General features: G+C 40.0%; 1 protein-coding gene across 2 annotated transcripts in view; it reads right to left on the reverse strand.

The window, feature by feature from the left end:
• OSBPL10 (oxysterol binding protein like 10) overlaps positions 1 to 19,502 on the reverse strand; it is a 632,317-nt gene that overhangs the window by 48,776 nt on the left and 564,039 nt on the right. For both annotated transcript variants that reach the window (XM_073678034.1, XM_073678033.1), the window contains 2 exons: positions 7,433 to 7,619; positions 1,403 to 1,585 (listed from right to left, as the gene is read on the reverse strand). In XM_073678034.1, coding sequence (XP_073534135.1) covers positions 1,403 to 1,585; positions 7,433 to 7,619 — 370 coding nt within the window. The remainder of the gene's footprint in view (positions 1 to 1,402; positions 1,586 to 7,432; positions 7,620 to 19,502) is intronic.

The following is a 19,502-nucleotide window of genomic DNA, read 5'->3' on the forward strand; positions in this document are numbered from 1 at the left end:
ACGCTCTCCATCCAACCTCAATGAGCTCGAGCTGTTTTGCAAGGAAGAATGGGCAAGAATTTTAGCCTCTCGATGTGCAAAACTGATAGAGACATACCCCAAGAGACTTGCAGCTGTAATCGCAGCAAAAGGTGGCGCTACAAAGTATTAACTCAAGGGGGCCGAATAATATTGCACGCCCCACTTTTCAGTTTTGAATATGTTAAAAAAGTTTAAAATATCCAATAAATTTCGTTCCACTTCACGATTGTGTCCCACTTGTTGTTGATTCTTTCCAAAAAATTAGAATTTTATATCTTTATGTTTGAAGCCAGAAATGTGGCAAAAGGTAGAAAAGTTCAAGGGGGGCAAATACTTTCACAATGCACTGTATTTCTATTTTCTACAGCAGTAATGCTATTCAAATGTACTATATTTCACATTCGCATACTTAGCGTTACCAGTGTGCTGCTTTGTTTGTTAGTTGTATATGGAGGTAGCTGCTCCTAGTAAGCACCTGTTCACACCTGTTTCTTGTTTTGGAAGTGGCGGCCAGTTTTTTCGGTTTCTAATAAACTTTAGTTTTTAAATTCACTTCCCTGGAATTGGTGCTGGATACACTCTTTTTTCTCCTGTGTATAAGATCCGTAAGCACATAAGAACATACCCTTACTAATTAAAACTTCCATGGCGGTGTATAGAAGTCGAGTCACCAATGCCACTAATTTTAATGTAGGGAGGTAATAGATCTATTGACAGTGTTTCGCTGCAGCATATGTATTGTATACATATAGCTTCATAGTACAAACATTAGGTACACTCTTTGCAGGGCACACATATACACAACATTGATGCATGTAGAGTACACGCACATTCAGCTCTCCTACATACACAAATAACACTGCGACATTCACTGACAGCTCTGCTACACACACATACACAAACATGTGCGCACGTACACACAGCTCTCCTAGTTACACAGCTCTATACACACAGGCAGTAAGATCTGCTATATCCACACACACACCTCTGATGCAGACTGTGCATACACTACCACATTTAGAAGTATTTTCCAGACATGCCAATGATCACATGACCTGAAAGTCTAGTTTAGTCAAGACTTGAAGCAACCATGCAGTTTTAGTGATGTGCAGGTTCTGGTAGTTTTCTCTCCTGCCCTGCACAGATGAGACTGATCAGTGTGGGGCAAGAGGACAAAGCAGTTATCTCAGTGACTGGGAAGGACGCAGTGTTCACGTTCTTCTCGAGAAAGCTGCCTCCAGACTACACACATTTTAGAACGATTTTTCTGGCTAAAAAGTTAGTCTTATGGTCGAAAAAAAAATGTTACTCTGATTATATTCCTGCATTTTTCATTGCAGGAACGAAAAAACACTTGTATTAGACTGTGCAATGAACATACCTTGATTCGGTAGGTCCTTGTTTTGCCAGGGGTCGAATCTTTTTCCTAATAATTGAGAGCTTTGTAGTATCAATGACTTTGGTTTCTCCACTGTTGTATGTGAATTCTAGAGCTCCATTCCACTCTCCCTGGGCCTTACAAACTATTACATTGGTGGGATTGTGCTTAACCTCAGCTGTGACTCTGCATATGAAAAAGCAACATATAAACATATTAACATAGCAAGTAAGTTTGAACAAGTAGAGTAAAAAAAGCATAAAAATAAAGTTATTCCATTTCATTCAACCTACTAACCTACAGTGTTCTTCCTGATGAAGAAAACGGAAGTCACAAGAGACAGAAGACAATATCCCTAACTAAGAAGGAAAAGTATTTATTGGATAAATCTAAATGTATACTATGCAACATGTCAATCGTTAGCCTTGCCCTTCAAGAGCTGCAAGGTCGTTTTAAAGTGGCATTACTGTAAGGATGAAATATGTAAAAGTAAGAAAACCAGAAGTGTACATAATGAGACTGTTAAAGTTCTCTACTTATATTTCCACTGCAAACAAACATCAGCTCACACAAACTGTTACACACTTTATGGGTCAGGCTTGTGCCAAAGATCTGACCACTTTACTAAGGCTATGCAGAGCACATCTAAGAACACAACCATACGGGGAACGTTCTCTTACATGATGACTCCTGCAATATCAAGGACGATTCTGGGTTTCACAAGATGTCAGGAATGTATTATCTATCGGAATGTACATTACCAATTGTAAGCTTGGTGGAGGGGTAGAATATTAGTAAGGGAAGGTTTCATTGTTTTGAAAATAAATCTTAAAGTGGTTTTCTCGTTCGAAACCTTTTAGTAAAGGCTTGACTGGAGAGATTTTTACAATTCTGACACCGTCAATTTATGAGGTAATTACTCTGGAACGCTTCAACGGATCCCCCTGATTCTGAGATTGTTTTTTCGTGACATATGGTACTTCATGATTGTGGTAAAATTTCTTCGATATCACTTGCGTTTATTTGTGAAAAAAATGGAAATTTGGCGAAAATTTTGAAAATTTAGCAATTTTCAAAATTTGAATTTTTATGCCCTTAAATCAGAGATATGTCACACAAAACAGTTAATAAATAACATTTCCCACATGTCTACTTTACATTAGCACAATTTTGGAACCAAATTTTTTTTTTTTTTATTAGGGAGCTATAAGGGTTAAAAGTTGACCAGCGATTTCTCATTTTTCTAACAAAATTTACAAAACCATTTTTTAGGGACCACATCACATTTAAAGTCACTTTGAGGGGTGTTTATGACAGAAAATACCCAAAAGTGACACCATTCTAAAAACTGCACCCCTCAAGGAGCTTAAAACCACATTCAAGAACTTTAGTAACCCTTCTCAGGTGCTTCACAGGAATTTTTGGAATGTGGAAGAAAAAAATGAACATTTAACTTTTTTCACAAAAATGTTACTTTAGACCCAATTTTTTTATTTTCACATGGGTAACAGGAAAAAATGGATCGCTAAATTTGTTGTGCAATTTCCCCTGAGCACGCAGATACCCCATATGTGGGGAAAAACCACTGTTTGGGCGCACGACAGGGTTCGGAAGGGAAGGAGCGCCATTTGACTTTTTGAATGTAAAATTTGCTTGAATAATTAGTGGACGCCATGTTGCGTTTGGAGAGCCCCTGATGTGCCTAAACAGTGGAAACCCCCCACAAGTGACACCATTTTGGAAACTAGACCCCTCAGGGAACTTATCTAGATGTGTGGTGAGCACCTTTAAACCCCAGGTGCTTCACAGAAGTTTATAACATTGAGCCGTAAAAATAAAATTTTCACATTTTTCCCACAAAAATGTTTTTCAGCCCCCAATTTTGCATTTTCATAAGGGTAAAAGGAGAAATTGCACCATACAGTTTGTTGTTCAATTTCTCCTGAGTACGCAGATACCCCATATGTGGGGGAAAACCACTGTTTGGGCGCACGGCAGGGTTCGGAAGGGAAGGAGAGCCATTTGACTTTTTGATTGTAAAATTTGCTTGATTAAGCAGACACCATGTTGCGTTTGGGGAGCCCCTGATGAGCCTAAACAGTGGAAACCCCCCACAAGTGACACCATCTTGGAAACTAGACCCCTCAGGGAACTTATCTAGATGTGTGGTAAGCACCCTCAACCCCCAAGTGCTTTACAGAAGTTTATAACATGGAGCCGTGAAAATAAAAAAATCTAACTTTTTCCACAAAAATGATGTTTAAGCCGCAATTTTTTATTTTCACAAGGGTAAGAGGAGAAAATGGACCCCAAAAACTTTTGTGCAATTTCTCCTGAGTACGCCAATACCCCATATGTGGGTAAAATACAATATTTGGGCACACGGCAGAGTTCAGAAGGGAAGGAGCACTGTCTGACTTTTTGAACGCAAAATTTGCTGGAATCGAGAGCGAATGCCATGTCAGATTTGGAGAGCCACTAATGTGCCTAAATAGTGGAAACCCCCCACAAGTGACACCATTTTGGAAACTACACCCCTCAAGGATTTTATCAAGGGGTATAGTGAATATTTTGAACCCAGAGGTACGACACAGACTTTGATAACATTTGGTCATCATATTGAATAAGTTGTCATTAATCTTGAGAGCAAGTCCTCGCTACTTGAGTTTGCATCGGGTACTCAGGTATGCACCATGTATCGCGGGTGCTCGAGTGACATGCTCGAGTCCCCGCCCACATGTTTCACGGTTATTAGACACCCCAAAAAAAAAACATGCGGGGATCGCTTGTGCATGGCAGGCAATCCCCGCAAGGTTTTTTTGGCTGCGAAGCATATGGGACGGAGACTCGAGCATGTCACTTGAGCACCTGCGATACTCAGTGCATACTAGAGCACCCGATGCAAACTCAAGTAGCGAGCACTTGCGCTCAACACTACACCGCGTGCAGAATTATTAGGCAAATGAGTATTTTGATCACTTTGATACTTTTTATACATATTGTCCTACTCCAAGCTGCATAGGCTTGAGAGCCAACTACCAATTAAGTAAATCTGGTGATGTGCATCTCTGTAATGAGGAGGGGTGTTGACTAATGACATCAACACCCTATATAAGGTGTGCTTAATTATTAGGCAACTTCCTTTCCTTTGGCAAAATGGGTCAGAAGAGAGATTTGACAGGCTCTGAAAAGTCCAAAATTGTGAGATGTCTTGCAGAGGGATGCAGCAGTCTTGAAATTTCCAAACTTTTGAAGCATGATCACCGAACAATCAAGCGTTTCATGGCAAATAGCCAACAGGGTCGCAAGAAGCGTGTTGGCCAAAAAAGGCGCAAAATAACTGCCCATGAATTGAGGAAAATCAAGCGTGAAGCTGCCAAGATGCCATTCGCCACCAGTTTTTCCATATTTCAGAGCTGCAACTTTACTATAGTATCAAAAAGCACAAGGTGTGCGATACTCAGGGACATGACCAAGGTAAGGAAGGCTGAAAAACTACCACCTTTGAATAAGAAACATAAGATAAAATGTCAAGAATGGGCCAATAAATATCTTAAGACTGATTTTTCAAAGTTTTTATGGACTGATGAAATGAGAGTGACTCTTGATGGGCCAGATGGATGGGCCAGAGGCTGGATCAGTAAAAGGAAGAGAGCTCCACTCCAACTCAGACGCCAGCAAGGTGGAGGTGGGGTACTGGTATGGGCTGGCATCATCAAAGATGAACTTGTGGGACCTTTTCGGGTTGAGGATGGAGTGAAGCTCAACTCCCAGACCTACTGCCAGTTTCTGGAAGACAACTTCTTCAAGCAGTGGTACAGGAAGAAGTCGGTATCGTTCAAGAAAACCATGATTTTCATGCAGGACAATGCTCCATCACATGCATCCAACTACTCCACCGCGTGGCTGGCCAGTAAAGGTCTAAAAGAAGAAAAAATAATGACATGGCCCCCTTGTTCACCTGATCTGAACCCCATAGAGAACCTGTGGTCCATCATAAAATGAGAGATCTACAGGGAGGGAAAACAGTACACCTCTCGGAACAGTGTCTGGGAGGCTGTGGTGGCTGCTGCACGCAATGTTGATCGAAAACAGATCAAGCAACTGACAGAATCTATGGATAGAAGGCTGTTGAGTGTCATCATAAAGAAAGGTGGCTATATTCATCACTAATTTTTTTTGTTTTTGTTTTTGCATGTCAGAAATATTTATTTCTAAATTTTGTGCACTGATATTGGTTTACCTGGTTAAAATAAACAAGTGAGATAGGATTATATTTGGTTTTTATTAAGTTGCCTAATAATTCTGCACAGTAATAGTTACCTGCACAAACAGATATCCTCCTAAGATAGCCAAATCTAAAAAAAGCCCACTCCAACTTCCAAAAATATTAAGCTTGGATATTTATGAGTCTTTTGGGTTGATTGAGAACATAGTTGTTGATCAATAATAAAAATAATCCTCTAAAATACAACTTGCCTAATAATTCTGCACACAGTGTAGTCGCCATATCGTCATCTATTTTTTTTTACTTTTGAAAAAAATCCCAACCCTAACCCTAGCCCAACCCTAACCCTAGCCCAACCCCAACCCTAGCCCCAACCCTAACCCTAGCCCCAACCCTAACCCTAGCCCAACCCTAACCCCAACCGTAACCCTAGCACAACCCTAAGCCTAGAGTTTATTTCCTATGTTGTTCTTCATATGGTATAAGTGATTAGACTACTTTATTCTTTGGGTCGGTGCGATTACAGCGATACCAGAATCATATCGGGATTTTATGATTGACAGCTGTCACACGCTAAAAGACGCATTATTTTGTAAAATCTAGTTTTTGCATCGCCATATTTTGAGAGCTATAATTTTTCCATATTTTGGCCGATATAGTCATGTGATGGCTTGTTTTTTTGCGGGATGAGTTGACGTTTTTATTGGTGCCATTTTCAGGCACGTGACATTTTTTGATTGCTTTCTATTCCGATTTTCGGGAGGCAGAATAAACAAAAAACAATAATTCAGGAATTGTTTTTTTTTTTTTTTTTTCGATGTTTTGGCGCTTTTACACAATAAAAACTCTTTTATAGAAAAAAATATTTTTTGCATCGCTTTATTCTGAGAGCTATAACTTTTTTATTTTTCGGCTCATGGAGCTGTATAGCAGCTTGTTTTTTTGCGGGACAAGATGACGTTTTCAGTGGTACCATCTTTATGTATATTAGTCTTTTTGATCGCGTGTTATTCCATATTTTGTTTGGCGGTATGATGATAAAGCATTGTTTTTTGCTTCGTTTTTTATTTATTTATTTTACCGTGTTCACTAAAGGGGTTAACTAGTGAGACAGTTTTATAGGTCTGGTCGTTCCAGATGCAGAGATACCAAATATGTGTACTTTTATTGTTTTGTTTTTATAATAATATTTATTGATGGGTACATTATATTTTTATTTTTGGTGGATTATTATTATTTTTTTTTTTTCACTTTGACAGTTTTTTTACTTTTATTCTTTGTCCCAATATCGGATTTTCACATTTTTTATTCTGATCGCCTGTAGAGCACAGGGATGGAGCACCATCCCTGTGCTATGCAGGCTGTCAGCGCTGCAGATGCAGAAGATACTTTGGTCATGCACTGCGCATGACCAAAATATCTTCCTGCTGTCTGGTGACCCGGATGTTGCCATCACGACATTGGGTCGTCATGGCAACATCCGGAAAGCTGTGGCAGACAGCGCTGGAGGCCGGGAGAGGAGGTGAGTATTGCGATCACCTCCCCTTGCCCCCCCAATGCTGCGATCGATTTCGATCGCATCATTGCGGGGGTTAATGTGCTGGGAGCGGTGCGGGACCACGATGTTATCTGCGTGACAGCGTGGCAAATCAGGGATGTTCATGGGCGGAGCCGATTTTTTGGCGCGAACAAACCGAAACTCCGAACACGAATTTGAAATGCTGAACAAATTCGCTCAACACTAGTCTATAACTACTTTTTATTACACTGGAAGTTGAGTGTTATTTTAAAATATCCTTTCTTACCTGTGCACTTTTCCTCCATAGAAAGGCTTGGTGTGGAACGTAACTGTTGCGGCATATCCTGTCTTGGCACAGGTAATATTCACTTTACCTCCTAATTCCACCCAGGGAACAGTGAGTATAGAACGAGCGTAGGCACTGGGAAGAGTAAATACATATTCCTCTCCATACTCCATCAGCTTGAGTATCCCTGAGTGATTAGAAAAGTACATAAAGGAACACATAGTTAGCTGAACAATACACTTAGAAAAATGTATCACTGCTATAACAGAATGAAATAAATCAGTTACATTGTATACTACATAGTGTTAAATAGGGTTTTTGCAGTACAGGCATTGTTCGGTTTTCTCAAAGGACATACCATTGTAAGTTACTGTGGACTCTACCAGAATTTTTTCTAATCAAGTGAAAAAAATACAGAGTAGAATACTGTAGCATATAATTTTAGCATCACTTTACAGTTAAGTAGGAAACGACACGAGCTTTCAAATGAGATTAATTTAGCAAAATCATTTACCACTATTAAATCTTAAGTTGCCAGTTGAGTTCAAGGTCAGGAGTATACATAGAAATCATGAGAACCCATAGTAAGGCAAATTTGCACCTCAATCCCCCCTCCCACCCAAAAAAAAAAAATCACGGCAGTTACCAGTCAACTGTCTACTGTGTAAAACAGCCAACACCTGCCTTGTACAGAGGGGGATACATAAAGGTTATCCCTACTTCTGCCGTACATATACAGTAGATTCCAGAAAGGGGTTAAAAAGTAAGAGGTTGACCAGAAACAGCAGAAGACTTTGCTGCCAATAAGCAGAGCTTCTCTATGCCTAATGACCAGCTGGATCTACTCTGTTTCTGGAAAATGGTTTGTGGAAGGTTTTATGTAACGACTTAATTTATCTATTACCCCAATACATTTGAAATGTAAAATATACATTGCTCAAAAAAATAAAGGGAACACTCAAATACCACATCCTAGATCTGAATGAATGAAATATTCTCATTGAATACTTTGTCCTGTACAAAGTTGAATGTGCTGACAACAAAATTACACAAAAATCATCAATGGAAATCGTACCAGCATATGGTCTCACAAGGGGTCTGAGGATCTCATCTCGATACCTAATGGCAGTCAGGCTACCTCTGGTGAGCACATGGAGGGTTGTGCGGCTCTCCAAAGAAATTCCACCCCACACCATTACTGACCCACTGCCAAACCAGTCATGCTGAAGGATGTTGCAGGCAGCAGATCGCTCTCCACGGCGTCTCCAGACTCTGTCACGTCTGTCACATGTGCTCAGTGTGAACCTGCTTTCATCTGTGAAGAGCACAGGGCGCCAGTGGCGACTTTGCCAATCCTGGTGTTCTGTGGCAAATGGCAAGCGTCCTGCACAGTGTTGGGCTGTGAGCACAACCCCCATCTGTGGACGTCGGGCCCTCATACCACCCTCATGGAGTCGATTTCTAACCGTTTGTGCAGACACATGCACATTTGTGGCCAGCTGGAGGTCATTTTGCAGGGCTCTGGCAGTGCTCCTCCTGTTCCCCCTTGCACAAAGGCGTAGGTAGCGATCCTGCTGCTGGGTTGTTGCCCTCCTACGGCCCCCTCCACGTCTTCTGGTAGCGCCTCCAGCCTCTGGATACTACGCTGACAGACGCAGCAAACCTTATTTCCACAGCTCGCATTGATGTGCCATCCTGTATGAGCTGCACTACCTGAGCAACTTCTGTGGGTTGTAGAGTCAGTCTTCCAAAGTGACCAAAACATCGGCCAGAAAGCATTGGTACTGAGATGTGGTCTGTGGTCCCCATCTGCAGAACCACTCCTTTATTGAGGGTGTCTTGATAATTGCCAATAATTTCCATCTATTGTCTATTCTATTTGCACAACAGCATGTGAAATTGATTGTCAATCAGTGTTGCTTCCTAAGTGGACAGTTTGATTTCACAGAAGTTTGATTTACTTGGAGTTATATTCTGTTGTTTAAGAGTTCCCTTTATTTTTTTGAGCAGTGTATATTAATTTAAGTGTTTTTTGTTTTGTTTTTACAGAAGACACTTTAACAGTATGCACAGTTCTCTGGTTCTTATAGGGGCTTTCCCACAAACAATAGTACATTTTATCCAATAGATCTTGGAATAATACTAATTAATACTATTATTTATAAGATTATCTCAGCACAGGAACATTTTATTTAAACACATCCAATTGTGGAAATTATTATTAATCCAATATCTACAGTATTGATAAAAATTAACTTTTGTTCGTGGGAAAACCCCTTAAGGCTGTGTGCCCACTATGCGTTTTTAAGCGTTTCCGCAGCGGCGATTCCGCCGCAGAAACGCTTGAAAAACGCATGGTAGAAGGCCTGGCATGTTCCCCAATGATAATCTGCATGTGCTGTGCACATGCTGCGGAAATTCCAGCTGCGGATTATCATTGCGGAAAAATCCAAACATTACCAATTATTTGCGTAATCGCGGCGTTTTCGCTGCCATTGACTTGCATTGAATCGCTTATGCCAACCTGTTCCTGGGGCTGTGGGAGAGGGACCTCTCTTGTCAGACAGATACGCACTGAGGGACCGCGTCCCCTTTTGGACGCGGTACATCGATGATGTATTCTTTGTCTGGCAGGATTCAGAGGAAACCCCGATGCAACTTATGGCTTTACTGAAAAGCAATGAGTACAATATTCATCTAACTTACCATTGTGATGCTAATTTGATTGATTTTTTGGACGTCAAAATATATAGAGACAATCAAAACTGTCTACAAACCGATTTGTTTCGGAAATCCACATCCGTAAATGCCTTCCTACATGCCTCGTCATCCCACCCCTCTAAGATGATTCAATCCATACCCATTGGTCAATTTTTGCATCTCAAACGCATTTGTTCTAATGAGGAGGATTTTGAACGGCAATCTGTAGATCTCAAGGAGAGGTTCTATGACAGAGGATATAGTAAGAGGTCTGTAAAAAGAGCATATAACTGAGCTAGACACACTCCGAGACATCAGCTACTATATTCCAGTAACTCAGAAGAAAGGATTAAAAAGAATGAAGTTAGATTTATAACCCAATACTGTGCCAACTCAGTGACCATACGTAAATGCCTGGAGAAATCATGGCCAATCTTACTAGCAGATCCAATTCTGGCCAAATATCTGGGACAAAACCCTAATATTACTTTTAGACGATCTAATAATTTGAGAGACACATTGGTGAAAAGCCATTACATTAATGACAAGACCACTTTTCTGAATAACACTAAGTCTCCATGGGGTTGCACCCTCTGTGGTAAATGTGTTGCGTGTCCGAATATAGTTCGTGCTAAAACTTTTTATAATAGCATGGGCACTAAGACATTTAATATAACACATACAATTACATGCAATACTACAGCGGTTATATATTTTGCCACATGTCCCTGCAACAAAATTTATGTAGGTCTCACTACATGTCAATTAAAAGTGAGAGTGAGAGAACATGTGAATGGAATAAATGCTGCTAGGGAGGTTGACGACCCACTTACATTGAAGACAATCCCTAGGCATTTTAAGATCTATCATAATTGTGATGCCTCTGGACTTGAGGTGAGAGGGATTGACAGGATTGTCTCCAATGTAAGAGGTGGAGATGTGAGTAACCGTTTGGCCAGACTGGAGGCCAAATGGATCTGGTCCCTTGATACAGTTGATCCCCTGGGTCTCAATGAAAATTTAAGTTTTGTTCCATTCTTGTGAAAGGGTTCCGCCATATCTAACGTTCTAGCTATATGTTCCATATCATGTTTTATATTGTTTCATTTTTTATTTTTGATTTTAACTTTTGTTTTTTAATTTTAGCTGCCATACACTTTGTAGCCTAGTACGGTGGAAGGTCTTGAGTATGTGCATTGGTATGATATGCATGAAGTGGTTACAGCGTTACAATGTGCATCCAATGTGGAGATACTGTCCTTCTGAAGGGGATTCCTAATGTCACAAGAACATAACATGAATATACCGTTCTGTTATCTGTATTTAAATACTAAGACTATATCTGTGAATGGATCTATAATATGAACTCCATATGTGACGAGATATGCGGCTATGTCTGCGTTCGCTACATGATGTTACATGTCCCCTTTTTTACCTCTTGTATTTCCCTGTACAAGGAGGTTTAATATTTATGTATATGGTCATATACTTATGTATGTGTGTATTGAATATGGGTAGCTGTCCCTGCACAAGTGTGGATGGATGGTGTAGGTTATGATTGAGTACAGGTACACATGTGGCCATTTGGACCACATGTTACACACATGCTTCCCAAGGTGTCATCTTATGCACGTATGCAGAGAACATGTATGTGCGTGCATATGCCATGAATATATGGATATTGTAGATATGCATAAGTGTGATTTCGATTATATGCATCATGTTATGAATTATGTGGAGGGACTGAGATCTGTGGTTCATCTATGGATCTATGGAATTCTTATGTGTCATTGCATGTATGGATTGCTGAGATTGTGATGTTCTAATGTGGCTGTTATTTACACGAACCACATTCTAGTGTTAAATTTAATTTTATCGCACTTTATATATTATAGTTTATTTCAGCAATATGTAATGTATATTGTACCAATTTATCTTTATATATGTACTCCACACTATTAACTTATTTATTCTAATTTTTCACGGGTGTCTTTCTTTATTCATCTAATCTTATTATATATAATCTTTTTTCTGTATGGATTGGTGTAAGACATTGTGATGTTTATTTATATGTCATAATCATTGTTTCTAATTATGTATAAAAAAAATTTTTTAGCACACACATATATATATATATATATATATATGTATGGTGCATAGGTTTTAATGTATTGTAATGAATTGTGCACTTATGCACTTATCTATTTAAATTGCACTTTAATATAATAATAATAATATATATGTTCTAATGTAGTGATATATATGTTTACATTGATTCATCTGGACAGATCCGTATGGATATGTATATATATCGGCATTTCAACCATGTAATGTTTGACACAATTATACAACACTGCACATGCACTTTCCCCTCTACTAAAATGTTGATGAGCGGGGATACGCAGGAGCTCCTGGGTGTTCCGGGTTTCTGCCGGTGCCGGCGTCTCGATGCGGTGTAGGACCTGCGGTCACGTGACCCCACGTGACCGTGTTTCCTGGGCGACGGGTCACGTGACTCCTCACGTGACCCAGCCGCCTTAGCTGCATGATGCCGGCTGCGGACGGGCCCCGGCATGCACCGGGAGTGTCCTGCGTTACCTCCCTGACTCACCCCCATTGGCTGGCAGCCGCTTTTTAAACCTGACACCTGGAGTCTGACGTCACCCCCTGATGAAGGACGCACAGAAACGTGCATCGGGGTGGGTGCCACACTGAGGAGCAGGTCTCTATATTACCAGATATGAATGGATCCAATGTAACATCACTGTTATTTGTCAACCAACCCATTTGGATATAATATATCTTGTGAAACACACATGCATACTTAAAGGTATTATCTAGGGATGCCTATACTGGCTTAATTTCACAGGATTATATCCCTATTACATGAGCTAGGATACCATTTGCATGCATGAGCTTATTTGGTGCCTAATCCAGCCCTGGTATTGCTATTATCTATATACCCTCCCATTATTACTTGATATAATTAAGATATATGTGTGTGCGCTCTCTTTTTTCTCTGCCACTATGTACCCAAATTTTTGTAATAAAGGTCTTTGTTTTTACTTTTGACCTCTTGTCGGATTTATTACTATATTGGGTTTTGTTGTTATTGTCTTCCGATTGGTCTACCAATTTAAGTAGCAGATATACATTTATTCTACTATGTTGATCTATTGGATCAGTATGAATATACACAAATATAAATGTATATTATCTGCTTGTCCTTTGCAACGCTTTTCTAATCATGTCCCTGTAAGGTCAGACACAGCCATTACACAGTACACAGCAGGGGCACATTTATAAGATTATCTCAGCACAGGAACATTTTATTTAAACACATCCAATTGTGGAAATTATTATTATTCCAATATCTACAGTATTGATTAAAATTAACTTTTGTTCGTGGGAAAATCCCTTAAGGCTGTGTGCCCACGATGCATTTTTAAGCGTTTCCGCAGCGGCAATTCCGCCGCAGAAACGCTTAAAAAACGCATGGTAGAAGGCCTGCCATGTTTCCCAATGATAGTCTGCATGTGCTGTGCACATGCTGCGGAAATTTCAGCTGCGGATTATCATTGCGGAAAAATCCGCAGCGCTACCAATTATTTGCGTAATTGCGGCGTTTGACTTGCATTGAATCACTTAATATCCGCATGACTACATATGTGCACATGCGGATTTTAAGCGATTCAATGTGCGGATGGTACCCGGGTCTGGAGAAGAGGAGACTCTCATCCAGACCCGGGTACCATAGTACTTGTAAAAATAAAGAATTTAAAATAAAAAAATACATTATACTCACCTTCTGATGGCCTCCGGTCTCCTTAGTGATGCGTCTTGGCTCCCCGGCGGCTCACGATGGTCTAAAAGGACCTTCCATGACGTCATTTAGTCATGTGACGGGTCACGCGACCGCCGACGTCAGCGGTCGCGTGACCCGTCACATGACTGAATGACGTCAAGGAAGGTCCTTTTAGACCACCGCGAGACACCGGGGAGACCGGACGAATCGGATAAGGAAACCGGGGGCCATCGGAAGGTGAGTATAATGTTTTTTTTTATTTTTTACCATTTTTATTCTTTTTTTTAACTAACTTGGTCACACTATATAAAATCCATGCCGGTTGCATGGATTTATATAGTGTGACCAAGTTGTCAAGCACTTTTCCAAGTGATGCTAAAATCGCTTGGAAAGCACTTGTCAACCCGCATGCGGAAATGCATGTGAAGAACGCTTCACATCCGCATGTCCCTGGGAGGAAAAACGCATGTACAATCCGCATGCGTTTTTTCGGCCAGGGAGATGCAGAAACGCTCAGGAAAAATACGGAGCATTTCTGTATCGTGAGCACATAGCCTTAAGGTTCTAACACCAAATCACAAGTGAGAGGAGAGCACAGACCACTTTTTTTTCCTATTAACTGGGTTGTTAACACTCTGATGGGATTTCACAGCTGTCATCTGTGATAAACCTATCACATCTTCCTCCAAGTCCCATTGGAAAACTGTATGGAGATTTCAGCACTGCTTGCAACGAGATCGTATTCTAGATTGTACTGCAATCTGAACCAGGGCCACCAATTCATGGGCTCCGTAATAGCTGCATGGTGTAACTCCATTGGGGCTATGCCACTGTTTAAAGGGTTACCTTGTGATTAGTTTACCCCTTCTATATTAGGAAACATTGTGTTTCTCTGGATTCCTTGAGCTTCAACCTACAGTATGCTACTTGCTGTATTGTTGTATATGTTGGATCCTTGGTAGTAGAAGGACTTAATTCGAATGTGTCCTCATAATATGATTAATTTTTTTTATATCAGATTTTTATGTTTAATATACGTTTTAAAACTGTTTTTTTTTAATTTTCCACATCAATATCTCTATGAAAATAAATAAAAAAAATTGCAATAAGAAAATGTAAATTTTTACACAGGCATCTAAACTCCATAATATGCAGCTCAGCGATTATGTGTTGTCAGACTGCTGCCGACAATGGGAAAGCTGTGCTGCAAGTCAATAATATTATGTTCTGAGACTGCTGCTGATGTTGGTAAAACTGGGTTAAATGCGATGAGAATGAAGCCTGCGCTGAATGGCGGCAGGGATTCAGTAAGAATGTCATGTGATCCCCGGGAGAGCCAGTGCCAACACTGCTGGAACGACATCGGGCCCGGAGGGGAGTATAAGTGTTATTATTTTACAAGGGGGAAAACATATAGATTATGTTGCTCGGGTAGTTAACAACCCCTTTAAGCTTACTGATGATATACTTGGAGAATGCTGGAGTGCAGGGAAAGCTGTATTGGAGCTCAGTGATGATGTGCCCAGGTAGACTCAGAATACCAGCTGTTGATTAACGTTACTGATTTATTGATGGCAATCCAAATGGTCAAGACTATGTCCAACGAAGACTACAGCATGTGAATAGGTCATTTATATAAGCTAGCGGAAGGTAACTCTTACACCCTGTATTTGTCTTATATGCATTGATCAGGTCTGTGATAGCCTGGAGCTGGGTGTTAGTAGTTATATCATTATTACACGGGTGGTTTGTACTATAACTTGGAGCTGAAACAATTCAGGAACTAAGACCACTCTACGAGCAGTTGCCAGATCAGTTGCATACATCTACCAAAGCTGACAACGTCCCATACACATTAAACAAAAGTTGGGCAAACCGGCCAATATCGGCGAGATTGGCAGACAGTCTAATGTTTATAGGTGCCTCCCAACTCTCCCCTGACATATACGGTACTGTCCAAGAAAAGAAGGATCCAGCCGCTGAAATTTGAATGACCAATCCTTTTACTTGGTGGTGAGATGAGCTGAACCAAGAATGAGCTGGAAGATAGAGTTTGTTTCACATTTATTTAATGTCTATAGGATCCTTATATCTATCGGTGTCGATACACAGATATGTTTGAACATGTTTCAAAGTCTCCTATCTGGCAGCATGAATTGATCAATAGGCATAAACCACACTCCCTTTAAAGATTCACATATACTGTATCATTCAAAAGGGGCTTGATACTGAGAGTATGTACTCATAAAATAAGGCCTACATACAGTGGGTATGGAAAGTATTCAGACCCCTTTAAATTTTTCACTCTGTTTCATTGCAGCCATGTGGTAAATTCTAAAAAGTTCATTTTTTTTCTCATAAAAGTACACTCTGCACCCCATCTTGACTGAAAAAAACAGAAATGTAGAATTTTTTGCAAATTTATTAAGAAAGAAAAACTGAAATATCACCAACAGAATTGTGGCAAGGCACAGATTTGGCGAAGGTTACAAAAGAATTTCTGCATTACTCAAGGTTCTCAGAGCACAGTGGCCTCCATAATCCTTAAATAGAAGAAGTTTGGGACCACTAAAAGTCTTCCTAGACCTGGCAGTCCAGCCAAACTGAGCAATCGTGGGAGAACAGCCTTGGTGAGAGAGAGGTAAAGAAGAACCCCAAGATCACTGTGGCTGAGCTCCAGAGATGCAGTAGGGAGATGGGAGAAAGTTCCACAAAGTCAACTATCACTGCAGCCCTCCACCAGTCGGGTCTTTATGGCAGAGTGGCCCGACGGAAGCCTCTCCTCAGTGCAAGACATGAAAGCCCGCATAGAGTTTGCTCAAAAACACACGAAGGACTCCCAGACTATGAGAAATAAGATTCTCTGGTCTGATGAGACGAAGATAGAACTTTTTGGTGATAATTCTAAGCGGTATGTGTGTAATAAACCAGGCACTGCTCATCACCTGCCCAATACAATCCCAACAGTGAAACATGGTGGTGGCAGCATCATGCTATGGGGGTGTTTTTCAGCTGCAGGGACAGGATGACCGGTTGCAATTGAAGGAAACATGAATGCGGCCATGTACAGAGATATCCTGGATGAAAACCTCTTCCAGAGTGCTCTAGACCTCAGACTTGGCCGAAGGTTCACCTTCCAGCAAGACAATGACCCTAAGCACACAGCTAAAATAACAAAGGAGTGGCTTCAGAACAAATCTGTGACCATTCTTGACTGTCCCAGCCAGAGCCCTGACCTAAACCCAATTGAGCATCTCTGGAGAGACCTGAAAATGGCTGTCCACCAACGTTCACCATCCAACCTGACGGAACTGGAGAGGATCTCCAAATAAGAATGGCATAGGATCCCCAAATCCAGGTGTGAAAAACTTGTTGCATCATTCCCAAGAAGACTCATGGCAGTACTAGCTCAAAAGGGTGCTTCTACTCAGTACTGAGCAAAGGGTCTGAATACTTATGACCATGTGATATTTCAGTTTTTCATTTTTAATAAATTTGCAAAAATGTCTACATTTCTGTTTTTTAAGTCAAGATGGGGCACAGGTGTACTTGAATGAGAAAAAAAACGTACTTTTTAGAATTTACCAAATGGCTGCAATGAATCAAAGAGTGAAAAATGTAAAGGGGTCTGAATACTTTCTGTGCCCACTGTATACTTAATTGTCAAGCTCTTTAGAAGCCGGACATAAAGACATGTTGGTTGAACATTTTTCTGTGTTGTGACGTCATCTTTACAGTGTTTGGAAAGTGATCAGTAGCGATTAGACTAATGGAGTTCATCTGGACTCGGCAAAACTTTACAGAACACTGAACAAGGTTCTCAGCTGTGACAATAAATGTATTATTTTTCTGACAAGGCATGCATAATTGTTTAAGCCCAAGGGAACAAATACATTTACCGTAATACTTTGTTCCTTAAATCAACTTGACATTAAAGAAAAATAGTTTTCTCTGGTTCAATGTTTTAATATATTTAAGAAACCAAACAAGATTTCACCTCTGTAAAATAAGTTAGTAATTTAAAGTCCAAAGGCAAAAGATTCCGATTCCAAGATCGTGGAAGGAAGAGTCATGCTTTAATATATAGGCATTTGACATATACACTTCAAGGCTCTGTTCACATTACCATTATATGCTCCATTTTACAATAGATTCATCCTGTCTGTTATTGCTCCATTATGAATGTATGCCATAATGCTATTGAGAGGTCATTATATAACTTAATATGTATATACACATACACTAAATAGCCAGTATACAACTGAAGCTTCCATAGATAGAATTTGGACTATGTGTGTGTGACTATGACAAGTCTAATGCCCTGCAATGCATAAGTGTTGCAGGGTATTAGACTACTGATCAAGCAAAACGTCAAGTTCCTTAGAGGGATAAAGTAGAACAGTAAAAAAAAAATTAAAAAATTGTAATCACGGACAAATGTTTTTGTCATTAAATGCGTATTTTTTTATGGAAAAAAAAAGAACACATATTGGCATAGTTGTGTCCAGAATGATCTGCTCTATAAAATTATCAAAATACTTAACAGAGAAAACACTTTTTTCACTCTAGACTCTTGCCATGAAGTTTGTTTATGTGGCCTTCGTCATATATTTCTAGTTCTGCCAAGAGGATCTTGGGCTTCCTATGGTGAATCTATGGACTTTTCCCATGATGAACCATGGAGAGACTATTCATATTGCTTTGCTTTGAAAGATGGTCCAGATACTTTTGAGTGAAGACTAACGTCAGAATACTATTCATGAACGTTCGGGACTGCAATATGGGATGGGGATCCTATTCCACATACCTTGGAAGGCTTTTTCCTTTAGAAATATAGGGGATTTATGCACTTTTGTCAGCAAACTGGTATTTTTACATTTTTCATTTGGGTGACTATGTCCCTATTGTTCCCTTCTAGTTTTTCACTTGTATGTATTCATTCTCACACTTTTGTATTTGAATATGAGTTTCACATACGAGGGCTATAGTTTTATAAGCCATTCATTTTTCTTAATTTATGCCTGTCCCCTTTAAAGGGGTTTTCCCACGAACGAAAGTTAATTTTAATCGATAGATATTGGAATAATAACAACTTCCACAATTGGATGTGTTTAAATAAAATGTTCCTGTGCTGAGATAATCTTATAAATGTTCCCCTGTGCAATGGCTGCGTCTGACTGTGTAAAGGACACGGTCTGATCATACCACAGCTCCTGGGCAGGGGATAAAAAAAAAAAAAAAGAGTATACAGACATTACAGCAGGGGATCACAGCTGATTCTTTTTGTGAGGTAAAAAATTTCACTGCCTGTTAAACAATGTTTAACTTCAAAGAAAGAATCAGCTGCAATCCCCTACTCAAATGTATGTATACTCTTTTGCTTCCTCCCCTGCCCAGGAGCTGTGGTATGACCAGACCGTGTTCCGTACATGGTCAGAAGCAGCCATTACACAGTACACAGCAGGGGAATATTTATAAGATTATCTCAGCACAGGAACATTTTATTTAAATACATTCAATTGTGGAACTTATTATCATTCCAAGATCTATTGATTAAAATCAACT

The sequence above is a fragment of the Phyllobates terribilis genome, unplaced genomic scaffold (genome assembly GCF_046119375.1).
Source record: "Phyllobates terribilis strain yellow unplaced genomic scaffold, ASM4611937v1 Scaffold_4__5_contigs__length_816908805, whole genome shotgun sequence".
NCBI classification, from domain to species: Eukaryota; Metazoa; Chordata; class Amphibia; order Anura; family Dendrobatidae; genus Phyllobates; species Phyllobates terribilis.